Source organism: Pituophis catenifer, unplaced genomic scaffold, assembly GCF_029215685.1.
Source record: "Pituophis catenifer annectens isolate HBS135680 unplaced genomic scaffold, rPitCat1.0.hap2 SCAF_3, whole genome shotgun sequence".
Taxonomy (NCBI): Eukaryota; Metazoa; Chordata; class Lepidosauria; order Squamata; family Colubridae; genus Pituophis; species Pituophis catenifer.
The window spans coordinates 69114492-69136901 of NW_027256883.1; the positions used below are offsets into that span (position 1 = coordinate 69114492).

A 22410-nucleotide genomic window follows, 5' to 3' on the forward strand; every position below is an offset into this window, starting at 1 on the left:
TCCACACAAACTATCAAAATAAAGTCAACTATGTTTTTAAGTAAAGGCAGATGTATTCAGGTTGCTTTATTTATTTAACATATTTACCATAAATTTGATTATGCAAGTAATTAGCAGTATTATTCTTAAATTCTCCTTCCCTTCCCTGTTTTCTCTGCAGAATCTTATGGCAAGAGCCCTTTATGATAATGTCCCAGAATGTGCAGAAGAATTGGCCTTCCGGAAAGGTGATATTTTGACTGTGATAGAACAAAACACTGAAGGATTGGAAGGATGGTGGCTCTGCTCTTTACATGGACGACAAGGCATTGTTCCTGGAAACCGTGTGAAACTTCTGGTAGGCCCTGTACAAGAGAGTCCATCTCACCAGGACTTGTCAAATTCAGGACCAGCAACTCAGTCCCCTAACCAGCAAAAAGTCTACCAAGTGCCAAATGCTCATACCTCTCCTCGGGATCCCATCTATCAAGTTCCGCCTTCTTATCTAAATCAGGGAATCTACCAGGTACCTACTGCCCACGATGTTTACCAAGTGCCTCCATCCGGGCAGAGAAGTTTTGCTGGAGTTGATGTAGGCAATAAGGTGGGTACAACTTAATATTTCAAGCATCTGCTTCCAAAGCATTTGCATGAAACACATTATTGTGGGGTTGAAAAAGTGTCTGAATTTGGTGGACTTTTCTATTCTACACGAATGGTATTTAATATGCATTTAATGTGTCAGAAGGGAAGTATGTTAATAACCAAGAGAGACAAACAGCCATTATGGTCAAAGCACTACAAGGATAATAGAATTAGACAATTCCCCTGAATTCTATCTTCTAAATGTATGTATTCAAATCAAAATTCAAATCAGAAGCAGGAACGGTAGTTTGGGCCAAAATCTGGACAGTTTGGGACTAATCCCATACTAGCACAAATGATACCTGACCACACACCCAAGGGACTTGTGTTCCCTCTCATGCTTTGGGAGTTGGGCGGCATAGAAATGCGACTAAATAAATAAATAAATAAATGGAATTGAGTCAACCTTGATAGATTCCAAAGAATTGTAAACAAATAACCCTTAACTATATTTAATGAATTCAATCCAAATTGTAAATTAACTAGCCTGCATGCTGTTATGAAGACCGGAAACATTTTGGGGCTCCTATAGAAAGGATTAAGATTTAGAATTTTGTTAACATAAATCCACACAGATGGTACTGAGTGTGGTTCACATTATCTGCAGCCTCCTAGAGCATATCACCTAGACACTTCATTGGTCACACTTTCTTTATTTGTACCAAAGTTATACAAATGCCAGCTTTAGATAAAAGTGCCCGTTTGTTTAAGGAATGTATGTTGCAGGCTACATGGAAAAAATGATGCAAGAGTGACATTATTACTATGCCAGAAATAACAGGAAGTCTGGATAATCATAATTAAAAGGGTAACTCAGTGTAAAATCTAGAGCAAAGAAAGTGTCACCTGGCACTCCTCTACAGCATTAACATGTCCTTGGCAGGAGTCAAGGTAATTGCCTCTTAAAAGCTGGAGGAAAAAAATATTTATTTTTTAAATAAAAAAATAAATAAATCATTTCCTCTGATAATGAGGCTGGAAAGCAAGATTATCAGAATACTCCTCGGAATACTTAGGTCTTGTTATTTAGCCATTATGAATGTGTTGCAATGACATACAACAGCTAGGAAGTACATGTCTGGCAGTGCCAAAGTTTAATCTTAACACTGAAGTTGATAGGAGCAGAAGTTCTGACTGCCTTTTCAACTATGAATCCTTCCAGCTTACCTTGAATTACGCTCCCATTTAATTTAGAGAAACTTAAAATCATTAATAGCTTTTAAGAATTTCATTTTCTATTCAGCCTTTTTTTGGGGAGTGGTGGTGGAGAAACCTTATCTGATATTTTGATTGTGGATTCCTCCCTCCTTCCCCCATTGCAATAGACATATTTTCTACAGACAGCAAATGAATTTCTAGTACATTTGTTTACTGGGCAAACCGTCCACAGATACCTGATTTAATAATGGGGAAAATATTTGTGTCCATTTGGGGGAGAGGACAGAAATTCGAGGATGTCCCAGTAAGGAGATGAAATGGGTGTATAAAAACCCCACTGAGGCATAACCCATCTGTTCTAACCCTTGGCTTAACAAAAAGTCTTTAACAAATTACGTCATTGAAAATGTTGTTACCAAATTTGGGCAGCTTGTAGTGTGGGTGGTTTGGAGATTGCAAAGTAGGATTTGGGGATAGCAGATGACAGATTGTCAACTGGGTTCTATGAATTTTGAAACTGTAGTGTAAATTATGTTTAAACTGATTTCATCTGCTTAACTAAATTCCAATATAAAATACTTTGATATGAAATCATTTCCTTGCCACTGCTACTTCCTCCTCCTCCTCCTCCTCCTCCTCCTCCTCCTCCTCCTCCTACTCCTCCTCCTCCTCCTCCTCCTCCTCCTAAGTGCTACTCTGGAAAGGCTGAGATCACTGTATAGGAAACTCTTTTGGACTTAAACCTTGGCAAAACTTATATTTGAAGAGTGACTATCTAGTGGACAGTTGGAGTCCAAAGCAAAGTTAATATGAATACAGGTAGTCCTTGACTTATGTCCATAACTGAGCCCAAAATTTCTGTTGCTGAGACAGTTGTTAATTGAGTTGAGCCCTATTTTATGACCTTACTTGCCACAGTTATTAAATAAATTACTGCAGTTGTTAAATTAGTACCATAGTTGTTAAGTGAAACTAGCTTCCCCGTTGACTTTGCTTGTCAGAAGGTGTCCAAAGATGACTCTGGGAAACCAACTGTCATAAACATGAGCCAGTTGGCAAGTGTCCGAATTTTGATCACTTGCCCATGGGGATATTGCAATGGCTGTAAGTATGAAAAATGGTAATAAGTCACAACAAGTGCTGTTGTAACTTGGAATTGTCACTAAATGAATGGTTGTAAATTGAATCCTACCTGTACTCAAGGTTAAAATCAAAGCCAAATTACATAACCTAAAGCTGTAACCCTAAGAAATGTGAGATAGAATCCCAACATATATCTCCTACTTGCAAAAAAAAATATATATATATTGATGAACTCCTGGTTTCATGCAGCCCAGAGTCACTTTGTGGGGGATATTAAATATAAATTTAATAAAAAACAAATAATAAAATAAATACTTGACACCTAAAATATGAATATCATTCCTTCAACTGACAACACCTGTCCCTAGCAGATTAAATGAGCTGCTGTGTTTAATACAGGCAATACTTACAAGTATTCTGTGTGTCTTGGCAAAGCTGTGGAGTTAAAAATATTCCATCTCACATAATCTCAGAGAGCCTTATTAATAGCAGAGGGTCAAAATATCTGGAAGCCTTCAGCCAGCCTGCAAATGACTTCTCCTGTCTTCTAGCAAGATTTTCTCGTGTAAATCACAGTTTGTCATCATCCTTGTCCAATGAGAAGGCAAGATGATAAGCTAATGAATAAATGCAACAAATCTCTCCATTTACAACTTTCTTTTTAAAATGGTTTATTTTCACAGCCGTAATTTGTATAGAGGAGAAAGGGGGACATATTTATTCAGCATCAATGTAAAAAATAGAGAGGCTTCCAGTACTGTCCTGGATATACTGTAGCATGTCAGCTATGGTGGCTCAGTGGCTAAGACGCTGAGCTTGTTGATTGAAAGGTCAGCAGTTCAGCGGTTAGAATCCCTAGTGCCACATAATAGGGTAAGCTCCCGTTACTTGTCCCAGCTTCTGTCAACCTAGCAGTTCGAAAGCACGTAAAAAATGCTAGGAAAATAGGGACCACCTTTGGTGGGAAGGTAACAGCGTTCTATGCGCCTTTGGCGTTTAGTCATGCCAGCCACATGAGCACGGAGACTTCTTCAGACAGTGCTGGCTCTTCCACTTTGAAACGGAGATGAGCACCACCCCCTAGATTCGGGAACAACTAGCACATATGTGCAAGGGGAACCTTTACCTTTAAGTATGCATACACATCAAGGACAAAAAGATGACTCCATGCATACATATTTATATTTAATCTAGTATATCACCACCCTGAGGGGACCATAACATGAGAAAATAGACTTGCAGAGCTGGAATAAACATTTACAAATGGTTCTCAACATGAAAAATATGTCATGAAAGAGCAAACTAGCATATCAAGAAATGAGTTGGACAAAAACTTGGTGCCACTTAGTCCATGTGCCTCTGTTAAAATAGCAGATATCTGCAGGGACCAGTTGTTCAAAGAGATCTTTGAAAAACTGCCTATGAAAGGGAGTGGGCACCGAGCTCCTTACAAGCAGCTAATTCCCTCTGTGGAACACAGTGTTTGCTACTTAACAGTTTCCATTAGATAAGCACTGAGCATTATAAAACCATGCTCACACAGCAGTTATTGCTGGCGGGCATGGCAAGGCAGGTCAGAGAGACGTCTCCAGGCAGGTGATTAGAGTGATGCCATAACTGAGGAATGTGAAGGCCATTGCTGGATCAACTTCTCCTTCGGTGCTGAAATAAGCTCTGAAAACAAATGCTTTCAAATTGGCTGAAATCAGTGATGGATGGCTTGAATAAGTCTTTGAATCCCTTGTTGAAAATGAGATTCTCAACCAGGATTGTATGTCACAAAAAATAAATCAAAAAGGCTGAGTTGCCGCTACATTTACAACACGTTTGCTACTTCTATCTAAAAGGCCATAATTCTGGCTGTCTAAAAGGCCATAATTCTTGAACAATCTTGAGATCCTTGATGGCTTTCCAGGTTTTCCCACCAGCAGTGATAAATGTTTAGGTTTAACTTCATTCTTTAGCTTTGTGGTGATCTTAAAGTAACTTAAATGGTTTTTCAATCTGAGAAATTCCTTTTTCTTGCCCGTAGTTTTCAGGACACTTTATGCAAATGGGAAATTGTGGCAATGTTGGGATGGGAACTGTCTGGCTTTACTGTTGTCAGGAACAGCTGTGAGAATGGTATGGAAGTGCCCTCGGCTGTGGACAGGAGGGTTGGAATTGCCCATCTGACATCCTGCACATTTGATTTATCCATCATGGGTAATGCTATCTTGCTATAATGACCTGGGCTTAGAAGATAAATAAACTTTGGGGAAATCTTATACTATTGAACAAGATTTTGATCTTTCGAATGTGTGTATTTGGGCACTTTCTGATTTAAATAATGATAGAACAGTTTCAAAGCATCTGCCTTGATCACATGAGTAAAATATGAAGAGAGTTCAAACCACAATAGACTTTCCTGGATTGGTAAACTTAATTTCTATCATTATTCTTATTGAATAATTAACGATTATGGGTTGTAAATCCTTGCCAATCTAGTATAATAAGCCTAACGATTTACCTGACTTTTGCCCAAAGTTATGTAGACATTCTTTATAAACAGTATAATTTTAGGCTATTTGGGCCTTCTCAACTACTTTTTGAATACCTATGGAATCTTTCTAAATATTCTGAACTTATTGCATTATATTATAATGACCCTAATTTTGTTAAATTCTCTCTCGTTATGGACCTGCCAGATCCATAATATTGCTTCTGTAGGGCAAAATCTGGGTAGTTTATCAATTTTTCTCCGCACATTTGTATTTTTAGAATGCTATTTAAAGTTTTTTTCCTGTATTTATATATATCCTTCTTCAGTGCTATTGTTTTTATATTGATTGAATGGTTGTGAAACTGCAAGGTCAATAAAATGTAGAATAAATCTGAAGTGGTTTGAAGTTAACCTGCAGAAGATTTGTGCAGCAGTCTGCTTTTTTACACTGCCCTGCTCTTGATATATTATTATTCCTTCTTAGAATGGCAGTTGAAGCCAGCTTGATCAGAGTTGGAATAAACAAGCCATGATTTTCATAATATAGTACAGTATGGTGCAGTCCATTAATTTTTTCCTCAAAGAATGTAGCAATTATTATGAAGTAGTGGGAGGATTAGAGTCAGCTCTCTAATGGGGTGGGAGGGGGATGCCCTTGAAGTGAGAGTACTGTGAGTGAGGGGAGATTTCCCAGGTAGATTATTTAAACATTTCTGTGAGTGTGAATGATTAGGAGAATCAGCAGGAATGTTCAGATAAACTGTGTTTCCCAGGGTGCCTAGAAACCTATTTGGAAAGCATTGCGCTGGTCGGGGGGGGGGGCTTGCAATGTGATGTCTGTTGTCACTAATAGCTCATGATCCTTCTTGAGTCGGGGAAGTGGAATTGCTAAACACCTTAGTCTCAAACTGCCAAATTAATAAATGCCAAATTGTATGCAAAATTTGGTGGTAGAACCCTGTGCAGGGTTCATGAAGACTGAGGCAGTAAATAAATAGATTGGTTGAATGAATGAATACATCTGGATTCTGAAGGTATTTAATGAGAGTGAGAAAATTTGACCAACCTTGAAGTTAGCAAGATGTGCTCTTTCCTAAGGAGACCACTTTGATGGCACAGTGGTTAGAATGTAATATTGCAGGCTAATTCACTACTCACTGCCAGGAGTTTGATTCTGACCAGCTCAGGGTTAACTCAGCCTTCCATCCTTCCGAGGTCGTTAAAATGAGGACCCAGATTGTTGGGGGCAATATAGTGACTCTATGCAAATCGCATAGAGAGGGCTGTAAAGGACTATGAAGTGGTATATAAGTCTAAGTGCTATTGCTCTCAATTCAGCTTTAGTAGACAACTTTTATTTTATGTATCCAATCCATGCTTATACTTATTACCAAATACGTTCTTGACAAATAAATAAATAGATAATTTTTTAAAAAAAAACTTCCAGTGGGTTTTCAATCTTCTTTAGGTGAAATTTCAGCTCCTAAATGAAGATTAGCTAGATCCTTTCCATTCAGGGATCAGAACTGAAAATGGTAAAGAAACAACATTGGCCATTCTGTTAGATTACCTTTACTGAAACTTGGATAGAAACTGCGCTTGTAAAGCCCTATTCAGTGAGGTCCCGGGAGATCTTATGAACCATTTCCTTCTGCTTGTCCTGTACGATCACTGAAGGTTCTACTCCATAAGAAGTGATGGATACATGGATTTGAAGGCAAAATTTCTCTTTGATGGCCTCAGCTCTTTGGAACACCAATACATGTCCAGCTCCTTCTGTGTAGGTCTTCTGCAAAGTAATTGAAATGATTTTGGTCAGAAAAACGTTTGAATTTTAGGAGTGTTGTTTGGGATTTTGATAATGCACCTTTCTGTATTTGCTCTGTTTTATGGGTTTAGTTGCCTACTTTTATATTTTATGTTTATAAATTGCCCAGATCCTTATAAATAGTTCTTAGGGCAGTGATGGCTAACCTTTTTGCCATCATGTGCCAGGAAGGGGGGGGCAGGGGAGGTTCGCGTGCGTGCATGCCCACACCCATAATTCTATGTGCTCCGCCCTGCGCATGCGCGCATGACCCCTCCCCCCGCTCCTGGCACCTGATGGCCCAGTAGGGCTTCCCCACCCCTTCGGAGGCCCTAGAGGCTCTGGAGGCTGGGGACAGCAAAAAAGTCACTTCCTGTCTAAAGGAAAGTTGGAAAACAGGCCATTTCGGGCCTCTGGAGGGCTCCGAGGGGATGGGGAAGACTGTTTTCACCCTCCCCAGATGCATAGAGAGGCTCTGGAGCCAGGTGAGAAAGAAAAACGGGCCTTCCCCACCCACCCCCAGGCCCTCCGGAGGCAGGAAACAGCCTGTTTCCCTACTTCTGGTGGGCCCAGAAGGCCCGAAAATCAACTGGCGCACCGGAGCTGAGCTGGTGTGCCAGGCAACATGGCTCTGCGTGCCACCCGTGGCGCACATGCCATAGGTTCGCCATCACGGTCTTAGGGCTTTCTGAAAAACCTTGAAAACACTAGAAAGCTCTGGGATTTCTGATAATACAAAGCCTGCATAGTGGTTGTATTGTTAGATCTTTCCTCTCATGGTCTTGTTAATTTATTTTTATTGCTTTTCATATGTTAAAATCTTCTGATTCCTTTTTTTTGTTTTTGTTTTTTACATAAAGTCACTTTGTGTGAGATGGGCAGCCATATAAATTTGGCAAATGAAGAAACAAATGAGGGGTCCTTGCTGCTCTCTGAGTTTGGTTGTTTTCTTACGGACGTTTCATTACCAAACTAGATAACATGGTCAGTGCTTGTACTTGAGTAGCACTGATGATGTTACCTAGTTCGGGTAATGAAATATCTGCCCCCCAAAAAGGTCAGGGAACAACAAAAACCCCTCATTTCAACCTGAGCTACAAATATTCTCCTTTGAAGAAACAAATAAATATTTAACAAACAAATGTGATTTGAGGCTGATAAACAAAATATGAAATTCTACCTTAATTTGTTCACAAAATCTGAACCTGTCCATCATAGATGAACCCAAATAACTAGAAAACGTGACAAGTTGAACCCATATACAGATATAGCTATTTTATTTTATTTGGTTTGGGTTTAATTAATGGATAACCACTATACGATATATAGAGCTTTGTTCATACATCCTTAAAAGGTTTAGTGTGATCAAGAATAAGTTTGATGATGGGGAAATCATTTTACTTTTTATCCTACACTTTCTCTCCCCCCACACTTTTCCTTTCCCATTTCCCCACTATTTTCATTTTCATTTGTATTTTTATATCTTGATAATTTTTATAAAAAATATTAAGAATACGTCTGCTGATGATGAACTAGATGGAAATACTTAATTAGATGTAGTCGTAGTAGGTGCTACCTCACATCCCTGACATTTTATCTCAAATGAAAGGATATTTTAGTCAGTAGAGAAGCTCAATGCATTCTTGAATGTGCGTCCATGGCACCATTTATTACAATGTTGTTTATTCCAGGTCTGAATCTTGGCACTGACAACAAATGCTGTAGCTGAGCACTAGCTCATAATTAAATCCCCATCAAAAGCAGCACAAAGGGATTGTGTATTGTAGCAAAGCCAGACCCTGCTATTCATTATTAAAAATGTATTTCCAAAATTGGTATGCTACCAAGTGTTTAAAGTATCATATCATAGACTAAATAGAAAGATAAGTCGCATCAAAAGCATCTATACGATCATATAAACATCTCAGAGCAAACTGTTCAAAACTGTGCTTTCCATGAGACTGTGTTAAAACCCTTACCAAAAAGAAAGGAACTTCTCTTTTTTCTCCATCCCATTTAAGATTGGCAAAGGCTCACTCAGTAATGAGTCTCATCATCATACTATTCCATGTTCCCATGTCTTTCCTTCCAATTAAGCTGCAATCATGACCTCAATTAAGAAAGAGAGAGAGGAGGGGAAAAGATTGAAAAAAAAATATTTTTTTCCTCTGGCCCATTATTGTTTATTGCTGTTGTTCACATGCTCTTTGAAAGCCAGAGGCTGTGGTTATGGTGAAAGCAGCTAAATTTTGTTTGTTCTTTCTGCACAAGATATTTTAACATTAAAGGGAGAAAAACATCTGCACTATTTGAAGTTAGATTGTGAACCATTTTTTCCATTTGGAGAATACTCCCCCCCCTCCCACAATGTGCCCTCGTTTCAACCTTAGTCGCATAATGCCCCAATTTATTGCTACATCATTCTCAAAGTGAAGCTTACTTTAGAAAAAGAGGACTAAACATCAACATACAGTTTCATTTCTCATTTTAAATATGCCAAAATAGTTGTGGTTCTGGTGAGCAGGATGCTCTAATTCTCACTTAAATTTGTCAGGTTTTTTTTTTTTTTCAAATAGAAGTTATCGCTTTTATTCAGTTCTGGAAAATATTCTGCAAAAATGAGGTTATCGTATAAAACAATGGTTTCAGAAGTTCACACTTTCATGGTGACAAAAGCATTGTCTTCAGACTGTTGGGCCATATTTACAGCAAAAGTGTAAGCTATAGCAATAGCAATAGCACTTAGACTTATATATTGCTTCACAGTGCTTTACAGCCCTCTCTAAGCAGTTTACAGAGTCAGCATATTGCCCCCAACAATCTGGTTCCTCATTTTACCGATCTCGGAAGGATGGAAGGCTGAGTCAACCTTGAGCCTGGTGAGATTCGATCCGCCAAACTATGCTAAATGATTGATTTTAATTATCAACTAATCAAAACAGCACAAAGGACACACGTTTTCAATTTCTCCAAAACATTCCATCAAGCAATTTTGGGATGCAGAAAACACAAAGACCCAAAGTAGGCCAGAAATCACAGCCACAAGGTCTTCTTTCCAAAGTCAGCTCCTAAATGCAGATTGTACGTTGAATGCAGTAGTCATTAATAGAAGTGCTTAGTAATAGGTGCTTTCAGATTACACATACAATTAATGCCCCTAATTGCTAGATATAATCTGATACTGATAGTACTTCCTGTTGACTAATGTGTTCATTCCTTGGTCTTCACCCTGAAATAGATTTTAGTCTGTGCTTTGGTTAATGGTTCATGGGACAAAAATTTGTCAAACTTGCCTGATTTCAAAAAATGAGAAGCAAAGTTAGATTTGGGTGGATTTGGATGGCATATGCTAGGAAATACCAGGGCTGAAGGCTAGATTAAAAGAAAGCAAAAGCAATTCACTTGTTATGAATAAAATAAAATAATAAATAAAATAAAATAGTTGATCCCAGGAGCCAAACTCAATTTGAGGAACTATTTACTTTTTAATGTAGCTATGTTCTATTTGCCTCATGGACATGCAGTTAAAATGGATTGTTAAACAAAAAACAACCACAGAAATTTATACTAATGCAAATGGGTGTATAATATAAGTGCACTGATCATTTCAATAATAGTTAGGAAACAATTCTTAATTCCTGTCTGTTGATGGTCCCTCAGGATTGTGGTGCATAATTTATTTATATCACACCTTTATTATTTTTACAAATAACTCTAGGCAGTGAATATATCCAACCCACTTTCCTCCGCCTATTTTCCCCACAACAATAACTCCATGAGGTAGTTGGACTAAGAGAGACTGACTGGCCCAAGAGTACCTAGCCAGTTTTCATGTCTATGATGAGGCTAGAGCTCACGAACTCTCAGTTTCTAGCCTGGTACCTATAGTAAATATAGATGAATTAATGAATAAATGTGTATCTTCTCTTTCCTTCAAGAAATTCAATGCAAATGCATTCATCTTCCAGTCAATATTATTTTCTGAGGACGATTCAGCACTGTCTTTAACATTTCAATGTACCATTAATTAAATTGTGATAGGTGAACCCTCAGTTTTCAGAAGTTGCCAACAACTAAGTTGTAACAAAGAGTCGGACCAATTGGCAACCAATTTTCAAACATGTTAATTTCCAAAGTAATCTGTTTAATTCTTGGCTTGATTCGATTTTTGGTTCCTTCATAATGTAATCCTCTGAATGCATGTATATATTCCTATTCAAAATGAACTCAGGATCCCACCGCTCCTCTCCCACCCCCAACTTACTTTCTGCAGAAATCTCTTATATCTTCATTGAAAATAGTGGTCCCAACCAGTATCTTTTCATCCTTTTAAACCAGTGCCTTGAAAATGGTGTTTCAAGCAAGTCCAAGCTGCTCTCTCTGACACATTCATACAGTAGTATCATCCATTATATCATTACTTAAAGCTGATAACTTGCTTTGTTCTCCTTGCCCTCTCATAGTTCTCTTGATCTTCTGTCCACAGTAGTCAACATGAGTGTTTTATGGGCTCAGATTGTGAGGAGAAAAGTGTTTTGTGTAAATAAGTTCATAATCATGATGACTATAATGGGGTATGTCCCAATATTATGTACTTTAACCACAAACGCTACAAGTACTCCTAATTTTGCTGTCAAGCAACCAAGTACCAGTAACTGAATCCTTGATGCAAGGAAGCTGATTGAACAGGTACTGCATTGGGGGGTGGGGGGAGGGAAAACTATAATATGAAACATCAGATTTGTTGGTGCTCTATGGATGATTGCAACATGCATGTGGGTTAATTTTTGAATTCTAGTGAACAGGTTTGCCCATATATCAAAATACTGTATAAAAGGCTCCTGCAGTTAAATGCATTATGCTTGCTTCCAGTGTAACAAAATCTGAAATGCTCCATCTTTTATTTGCTCTACATATTTATTGAGCAGTCTCATTCATTTCAGCCATTAGCACCCATGTCTCTGGTTATTCTTTACCTGGCAGGCTTTCTCAGAAAATCGCTAATTGAAAACTCGTTCACCCAGGAATAAGGAGTGATTCACTAATGTGACTCTAGAAAGTTTGAGTTAGAGACCAGAATTTGTTTGTTTTGTGACTGAGTGAGCGGATTTATTCATTTTCACACCAAATTTGGCAAGAGAGCATTAATTACTTTTTATCTTGATTATGAAAGTCAAATGAAAATAACATATGTATTTAATATGTATACGTTCACTTGAATGCAAGCTCCATTAATTTCAATGCAGTCTAGATTTTTACTTATTTTAGAAATTTAAACAATCCATTTTCTTTTCTTATTTTAGAAGACATTACCTTGCTTTTCCTCTCTCTCTCAAAAAAGTCACTCAATGCACCTTGCTAAATATGAAAATAATAGAAAAAACAAATATGAACATATTAAAAATAACAGCAAAGAACAACAAGAACAACAAAATAAAATAAAACCCTATTAGCAATCCAGTAAGAGCACCAGTTTGGTCTAGTGATTAAGGCACCAGGATTTAAAAAATGGGAGATTGCGAGTTCTAGTCCCACCTTAGGCAGGAAAATCAGCCAGGTGACTTTGAGCCAGTCACTCTCTCTCTCAGCCCAACCCACCTCACAGGATTATTGTTGTGTGGGAAAATTAAGAGGAGGAAGGAGTGTTCTGTATGTTTGCCATCTTGAGTTATTTATTTTTTAAAAAAGCAATAAATAAATAAATAAAGTTAATCAACTACAGAAACACATTTTTCAGTAGAAGAGTTTTCAGCAGACTACAGAATACTGGATCAGGTGTAGAACTGGCAGCTTAGAGGCCCAACTTCTACTTCACTCTCAGCCCTGGAGGTTCACTGGATGACTGGGCCAATAATTCCTTTGCAGCCCAACTTCCCTTCCGTTACAGTATGCTATAGTGGGAAGTAGCAGGAAGGAGGGTCTTGAGCTCTTGAAGGAAATGCAGGGTCTAAATCAGGAGCGGGCAACTGTGGCCCCTTTACGACCTATGGACTTCAACTCCCAGAATTCCTGAGCCAGCATGGACCTGAAGAAGCTTCTTGGAGGAGAAGTGAAATGTTTTCAAGGAAAAGAAAACCCAAGAAAGTCCAGTTGCCTTTTGAAAAGCACCTTTGGGGCAAGCTTGACCTGGAGGATTGAGAATCTTCATAGACATAAAGATGCCATAATTGCCTACCCTGGATCTAAATGAAATGAATAAAAGCCCTTTTTTTTCTGTCAAAACTCTGGTTAACAGCACTTCCCGAGGGCTTCAAGGACAATCCAAACAGAGTTTTGTTAACTGAGATCTAACAGCACATCTGGCCAATGATGAGTGTACTTGTGAGCCAGATCCAGCTGCTAACTAGGCAGACATACCATTGGCCACAGCCAGCTCTTGGAGAACATTTAATGACAAGGCTAGTTGGAAGAGATGTTTCTGTTTTATTTAAATGTGGTTCCATTTCTTTATGCTTTTCATAATGTAACTATTTGCAGAGCTCCACCAAATTTTATTCATCTTTACAAACAAGTCGTTTATTTGCAGTCATGTGCAACGCCATGCATAAAAGTACAGCTATACATAATTACTAGCTACATATGCTCAGACAAGTGGCACAAACATTTGCTCAGATGATTAACTCTGTGTTGGCACCTACAGCATTAAACTGTTACCCTAACAGATGGCCGACATGTTTTTCTCCTCCTCTCTGGAAGAAATTCATGGAAGTCCTGGGCTTTTGCACTAAGTTTTATGGGAGGAGGTGCTAAAAAAATCTTTCTTGTGGGCTGTGGCTGAGATGATTCTTCCAGGAAACTGTCACTCCACCCACATATATATTTATTCTACATGGAAACAATGTGAAACTAAAGCAAAACTTAATAACTAGAAATTATCTTCCATTAGAGTGATAAAACTCTTTTTAAAGCTAGGTGATATACAAGGGTGTTTTTTTACTTGTGAAAGTGGCTAGCTGTGAGTCAGAACTGATGATGTCTTCACCTGATGGTTTTTGCTGTAAGCCTTGCAAAGTGAAGGTTCTGAGTGCAGCAAAAGGCAGCAATCCAATAAAGCTAATCAACCATTTTGTTAAGTTAAATTTAAATAAAACATGGATTCTCATTGATGTATACAGATAGTCCTCGACTTACAACAGTTTGTTTAGTGGCCATTCCAAGTTACAACAGCACTGAAATAAGTGACTTAAGGCCATTGTTCACACTTATGACCGTTGCAGCATCCCCACAGTCACATGATCAAAATTCAGATACTTGGCTGACTCACCTTTATGACTGTTGCTGTATCTCAAGGTCATGTGATCCAGCAGTGGGTTCTACTTACCTTTACTACCAGTTCTCAACAAGGCCGCTCACAGACGCTTGCTTCGCTCATGCAGAAGCTTCTGCACATGCGCAGAAGCGTCCTGGTGATGTCAGGGTTGGTGGGCGGAGCCTTCCTCCGGTTTTACTACCTGTTCTATAGAACCGGTCCGAACCGGGGGCAACCCACCACTGATGTCATTGCCTTTTGCCACCTTCTGACAAGCAAAGTCAATCGGCAAGGAAGATTCACTTAACAACCTAACTTAACCACTGCAGTGATTCACTTAACAACTGTGGCAAGAAAGGGGGCAAAACTCATTTAACAACTGTGGCAAGAAAGGGGGCAAAACTCATTTAACTGACTTAGCAATAGAAATTTTGGGTTCCATTTTGATCATAAATTGAGGGGTTATGATAATAATTGGGACTAGGACTGCCATGTCTAAGCATTTCAGTGATAAAATGCAATGTCACATGATCACTTAACGACAGCAGTCCCATTATTCTCATAATCCTTGGACTGTGTGCCTTGTTAAGTGTGGAAGAGGTGGTAGTATTAGACAGAGGGTTGCCTGGGTGGGCATGTACTAGGGAGATGGGTAGGGGGTTGCTATGGGCAGACTTGTGCTACGGAGTGCAGACAGGGATGGTATTACCGAGCACAAGACCTTCTACTCTGTGGTGAGGTTCTGCAGGAGAAAAGGCAGTTTGTTAATTAGTTTATTTTGCAAAATCAAAACAATCTCTTTGTATGCAAACGTCATCACGTTTGCTATTGTTCCAGTTCAGTGAACATTGAAAGGATTTTTAATCTACGTTTTATAACACAACTTAAGTTGCTGCATGTTTCAGTGTTAACCACATTCTGAAAGTTGTAGAGAACATTGGATACTTTCATTAAGAACAATTTGTTTTAATTACATTGTGTATTATTTTTAGAAACTGCCATTTAACAGATCCTTTGGCCTATAGCAGGAAATAAAAGAAAGTACCTTCACCCAAAACTCTTCACTCTGATGCCAGTTCTTGCTTAAAACATTGAGACGTATAGGCAGAAATGACCTTTGTTGAGTCATGTTATATCATCATTTCCTTTTGACCTTGAACAGGATTAAAAGAATACAAGGAAGCAAAATTGGTTTAAAAAATATTTCCTTCTGAATAAACAACTTCAAATAACTATTGAAAGTCTTTAGACAGGTGTAACAAACAATGTATATTAAGCATTATAATATGATAATGCCTATATTGTAATATGATAATGCTTATAATATAATATAATATGATAATGCTTATATTATATGATGATTTTTATTATATTATAATATGGAATTGTTGGGCGTAATGACCCAAAGGTGCTTTTTCAAGAGGCAACTGGACTTCCTTGTTTTTCTTTGAAGGCGTTTCGCTTCTCATCCAAGAAGCTCCTTAGCTCTTGGGCGTAAAGAGATTTTTGGACTTGCTTATCTCATGTCCTATGCTTATCTCCCAAGGTCTGGTGCAATTTCTGAGTAAGTCACCATGTCAATCAAAACACCTGCATTATTACTGTACATGATTGGAGAAACTAAAAGGACATAGGTTACTCCTATGTATTCCTGCGATAAGGATGTAGGTTACTCTTATGTTATGCTATTGAACGTTTCTATTATTTTTTTTTCTACCTTCTGCAGTTCTCTGAGCCCTCACAATCATTCTTTGAGGACTCCCCAGCTCTTTAGACAAGATGTGGGGAATGTAGGAGAACTTCAAAAGAAGGGGAATCTTTCCGCCTGCTAAATGTAATTCCATCCATCAGCAAGAGAATACAGTCGAACGTTGCCATGGTGCTTTTCAGGCTCTTAGGAGACACATGAAAGAGGTCTAAATAAATAACTAATCTTGCCAAATGCACCACCTTGTTTGGACTTGCCCACTTCTACAATCCTGCACAGTTATCACATGCTTAGATAGTGTTCTGTAATGATTAAAAGAATAAGGGAATTCGAACCCTGTTCAAAGTTCACTGCAGCTATAAACTAGAACAAGCTTGCTGTTTGTAATCCATTCCTGCCCCTTACCCACAATATCAGCAGAAGAGCTGGAACAGTTAACAGCGTGAGGATTTATTACTGTATTGTCTTTTGATCTAGCTTTTGTTGTGTTATCACTGTTTCATTGCAACCCTGCTGTAGCAATCCTTCAGTCCAAGGCTGGATAACTTTCTGATGGCTAAGCTGCACTTTGGGGAGTCAAGTAAAGTGGGATTTGGGGCTTTTATTTTTTAAAAAACACATTTTAACCATTTTGTAAGGTGGGATGTGCAGTTATGGTGTGGCTTCTGCCTCAAGGTTTGGAGAAATTATGGCATTGATCTGAACCAATAGTAGCTAACCTGCAAAAAAAAAAAAAACGCACTTCTTTGTGAATATCTTTAATTTAGGGATTGCAAAATTAAGTGATCCAAAGCTGTCCACTTCCCCCAGGATTATACTATTTTGTGGAAAGGGATTGGGGGGGGGCGTTCTAGAAATAAATCTTCCAATCTATAAGAGGTTTGAAGAATGAATCAAATGGTCCTGATTCATCCAGAAAATTAGATCCAGAACTTCTTAAATAGGTTTGGATAATTTATAGTTTTGGAAAATGCTGAAACACCCCCCTCCCTCTCATGTTATGATCCAAAAGGAGGTAGAATATTCTAGAGTTCTCCAGAAGATCCATTCCTAGATTGATGAATTTTGCGTAGGTTTTGTTCAAGTTGTTAAGTTGTTGATTAAAGCAAGGCTGCACATCTCTTTGGATTTAATTTGGAAGAAATGCTTTAGACCATGCAAGAATGCAAATGCAGCATCTGTCTGCAGTGAATGGTTGCATCTGCTTCCAGGATTGCATCGCTGTTGAAAAATATAAAAGATACAACAGCTTTAATGAGCCACCAATACATTTGGTGGTTTTTTTTAAAAAATTGAATCTGAAACATTGCACAACCCTACTTTAAAGTTAAAAGCATGTTCAGGATGCTGTATTAGCTACCCATTCTCATTGCCAGTGGTTTTCCATGATAGGCATAAACTGAATGCTAGTAGATCCGTATCAGAGCCTTAACATAATAGTGATATATTTGTTCTTCTCTTCTGTATTTGTGCTGTTTCTCGTCTGACTCCACAATGATAATTCCATTGGAATTCCATTAAGAAAAAAAAAATCTAACCAAGAACATTCTGAAATAAGAACGGGTCCAGTTCTCCACTTAAATGACACCTTTGTCTACATTTTTCCATGAAACTGATTCTTAGCTATGTTGAAAAAACATTGGATTAGCTAGACCGTAAATCCAACCATGCAAGACATTTCTCCAATGCTCTTCTGTTCTTCTATATTAGGCAACAAAAAAGGAAGAATTCCTCTCACTTTTCCTTGGGTAAGGAAAAAGGATTTAATGAACCACAAAGTTGGATGCCTGACACAGTACATGCACCGTCAGCATTTCTCTTGCTAACAGAACACAGAGCTGGCACCAGAAAAGCCCCAGTCACCACTTTTGGAGAAGGAACAACTCTGATAGGCAACCAGCTTTGTTCTTTTTTTAAAAAAAATGCATTCCTATATGCTGCAAGACTGACACATGTACGCTACTTGCCTCAGCAGAGTCAAAAGAACACTTACCGGTTGTTTTGCCCAGAAGAAATTATCACAGCATTTAGCAATTGTCAGAGATATCAAAGGAGGAAAAGGAGTTGTGGGTACACCATCTGGTTTCATTAATGCATAAACAAGTTTAAAAATCTGGTCTGAAATGCACAATTTTTGAAGAACCAGATGACCACAAGCATTCGGAAAGAGAAGAGGAGAAATGAAAACCTTCAGTTCCTTGACGTTGCTCAGGAAACAGATTCCTGCATACCAGAAAGTCAGAAGCAGGGAGGGCAAAGAGACAACTGGGGAGGGAATATGGGGTTTTTTTCTTCCCCTGTTTCCTTCCTCTGGGAGTTCATTATTTTGAAAGCTACATTACAAAATGAATTCGTGGGTCATTTAATCATAAAACTCATCTAGAGAGGGTAGAACCATAAGTGATAGACAATAGACCAGAGGTTATGTGCCAGCCCCATCCTTATGCCAGCTGTGCCCAGTTACAACCCAAGTCCAGAGAAGCATTGAAATTCTAGTTCAATCTCAAGACCTGTTCAGATCTTTCCAAAGCTTTTTTCCACAAGGCTGGAACCCGCACTGTCCTGGCAATAGCTGGTAGGAAAAAATAACGTACATTGAGTAACCGACATGGATCCTTCCCATGCTTGCATTTTTCAGGCCCCCAATAGAGGCACAAGCATGGGAGAAATCCACAGCTATTTGCCCAACCAACCAATCAACCCAGCTTTTTCCAAGCCTTTTAATCTACCTTTGCCAAGTCTTTTTTTTAAAAAAACTTTTGCTTTATTTTGCTTGATTCACTTTTATGGATAATCACTGCATTTTATTTAAAGGTCTCCCTGAGAATTAGTGATAGAGGATATACTGCAGAAACCTAAGAACAGAAACAGGACCTGGAGAATTAAGTGGGCCTGAAATGCAGTAGAGAAAAATAATTGATTTTTGATCTTGGAAAGAATAGGAGAATCCACCAGCCTTGTCTGCCTGTGTATCTGATTTGTATAACCCAATAAGAATAAAATAAGATAATTAAAACAAAGTATTGGTGAAACATTAAAGAAAATTAAAACATAAAAATAAACAAAAATATGGGAGAGTGCATTCCAGATCTAACATAGCCATTTTTCACAGTCCCTGTTTCCCTGGGATCCCCAGGCCTTGTTGGCAAAACCATATTTTAAGAGATTTTTCTCTTAATGCAGCAAATCTGGATCTATGAATGGTGAAATATCTTTTGATTGCAACCTGATTTACTTATTTACAAAGGATTGTGAAGTGCAAATGTAAGAACAGACTCATAAAACAAGATGTAAAATTCCAGTACATTTCTGTAGTGGAATTTTATCGCCACTGAGCTTGCAGGCTGCCCCAGTCATTTGTAGAAGAGGCCACATTTATGTCAGGGAGAGGATCCTAGGATTGGGAGCTCCTATGTTTCTTAATCCCTCCCCCCTCCCCCCATGCAGTTCTCTCTCAATACTGAGAGTATTCTCAGCAGAGCCTTTGTAAATGACCAGACCTGGGGAAGCTTTGCCTGGTGTTGTGCTGCACTGTAATGGACTTCAAAGTACTCTGAACCAGTCATTCTCAGAGGCACACTGCATTTTTGGCCTCTCTTCCCCCCCGCCCCCCCGAATAAGGTGTTTGCCAGAAATATAAAACAAGACCCACGGTGGCACAGTGGTTAGAATGCAGTACTGCAGGCTACATCTGCCAGCAGTTCGATTCTCACCAGCACAAGGTTGACTCATCCTTCCATCCTTCCGAGGTTGATAAAATAAGGACCCAGTTTGTTGGGGGCAATATGCTGACTCTGTAAACCGCTTAGAGAGGGCTCTAAAGCACTGTGAAGTGGTACGTAAGTCTAAGTGCTATTGCTGTACTTGCTGTTTCTAGGCAAGATGTAAGAATATATGGAGCAAGACAGAGGCTCCATTATATTTGGTTGTATAAGCATTTTTCTTCCTGACAGCTTATAGCTTTAGATGCACCCCCAAATGAATATGGGACAGAAGTCCATCTCTTTTACTCTGGGATTATTAAGACAAAGGTTCAGTCTCAGTTTTGATATGATTAAACCTCTGGGAGACTCATGCACACCTTCAAACCACACCTTATTCCTGGTGATTCCCTGGACCAGTCCCTGCAGTTTTCTTGGCAGGTTATCGGAAGTAGTTCACCATTCCCTGGTTTCTAGGGTTGAGAGGGAGTGGCAGCTTGCAGGGACCCAGTATGTTTTTTGGGAAAGCAGGCCTAATACCTGCAGGGTCCCCAGAGGGTGAGAAGTGAAGCACAGGGTGCCTAACCCTAACCCATGCCTCTCATACTTTTGAGGCAGCTCGACATTTTGTTTGTTGACTGTCATGACTTGCAAAAATAATGGGCAGGCTCCACATTAAGTTTATGAGTCGAGGACTAGTCGTTTTATCAAAGAAGTCAATCATATTTGGTATGGTCTGATCTTAACAAACACATGTTGGCTTCAAGGGATCACCTTGTTCATTACTAGGTACTCACAAACCATCTGCTTGATTACCTTTCCCGGGATTTTTCCAGGTATTGACGTCAAGCTGACCGACCTGGATCCACTTTTCCCCTGTTTATAAAGATTGGATCCACACCAGCTCTTTTCCAGTCTTCTGGCATTTTCCCCATGCTCCAGAAGCTCTCAAAGAGTTCATTCAATAATTGTGAGATCATATCTTCCATCTCCTTCAGAACTCAGCGGTGCACTGAAAATAAATTTGCAAAACAGTCCAAACAACAGAATTTGTCAAAGGTGCGTTTTATACTGCAGCCCAAAGGCAGGGGAGATAGAAAACTCTGGATATGCCTTTTTATAAATTATATGACAAAAAGGCAGTCATTATAACTCATTAAAGATGCTAATAACTCAAATACTTTGGCCACCTAAGAAAGAAGGAGTTACTGGAGAAGAGCCTAATGCTGGGAATGATTGAAAGAAGAAGGGGACGGCAGAGAATGAGGTGGCTGGATGGAGTCACTGGAGCAGTCAGCATTACCTTAAATAGACTCCAGGGGATGGTAGAGGACAGGAAGGCCTGGAGGAACATTGTCCATGGGGTCGCGATGGGTCGGACATGACTTTGCAACTAACAACAAAAGATGCTAGTATTTGGTGAGAAAATACTTAACTCCAGTACATAGGGATTAAGAAATAAACAAACAAAAGAACTGCAAACATTATATCATAAGGGATAAAAAACGTCACTTGTATTAATGAGTCCTGTATTTTGGGGGGAATTTTTTTTTTACAGATTTGGAGGGTATTGAGTTGATTTACAAAGACATTTAAAATTCCAAGTAGATTATTTTCATGTGCCTCTAAAAATAAGACTGCAGATCATTTTGCAGTGAGGTTTTGAATCTTAAGAATTATGTGCCAGACATCATAGAAATCATTGATTATTTATTTTAAAAATGCTTGTGATCACCTACCCAAGAGAATGGATTGAGAATGCAATTCCTCTTCTTGTGGAATTACAAAACCATTCATGGCAGTAACTGGAGGGAGACAGTTTGCTGTAGTAGTTAAGGCACCAGACTAGAAATCAGGAAACTGTGAGTTCTAATCCTGCCTTAGGCACGAAAACCACCTGGATGACTTTAAGCTAGTGATTCACTCTCAGCCCACAATTTCAGGGCCAGGAGAGAAGCTGGATCAATGAATCAACACTTGATTGTTTAAAAAAAATCATTTTCAATTATTTTACTTCAGTGATAAATAATTATAGCAGCAAAACTAATGGTCTCCTAAAACACTAACTCTACGGGATAGAGCCTCTCACAACAGATGATTTGGCTATTTGCAAAGATTAAATGTTCACCCAGGTTTGGGCTAACTCCTAGAAGCCCTCCTTAGAGTGAACAGCAAGCCTTTAAGAATAAATACACGGAAGAAAGTGTATCCCTATTTGTAAGTGGTGTACATTTTCATTTTATTATTCCTAAGAAAATATTAATGTCCAAAAATGCATATGATACAAGTGTCTTTGGCTAGGATTCAGAGTAGCAGATTTCAAAACTGCCATGACTGATCATTTTTCTTTATGGTTTGTATTAGCAACTGAACACTAAAATTGTCTTAGCCCAAAGATTAAAATGTAAGGTTACCCTGAGATGAAGCTTTTGTTTCAAATTATCTCTTACTCCTAAGGGATAGTTTGTAACACCACAGGACCTTGTTGGTTATATAAAAATTGTTGCAAACAAAGAGTTCTCAATAAGATCAGAGTTAATGCATGTTCTCTCTCTCCCTCCCTCCCTCCCTCCCTCCCTCTCTCTCTCTCTTTTATAG

The 22410-nt window shown here is 38.8% G+C and overlaps 1 protein-coding gene across 1 annotated transcript in view; it reads left to right on the forward strand.

The window, feature by feature from the left end:
* NEDD9 (neural precursor cell expressed, developmentally down-regulated 9) overlaps window positions 1–22410 on the forward strand; it is a 67288-nt gene that overhangs the window by 29097 nt on the left and 15781 nt on the right. Inside the window, exon 2 of the mRNA XM_070940709.1 lies at window positions 161–583. Within this exon, the coding sequence (XP_070796810.1) occupies window positions 161–583 (423 nt within the window). The remainder of the gene's footprint in view (window positions 1–160; window positions 584–22410) is intronic.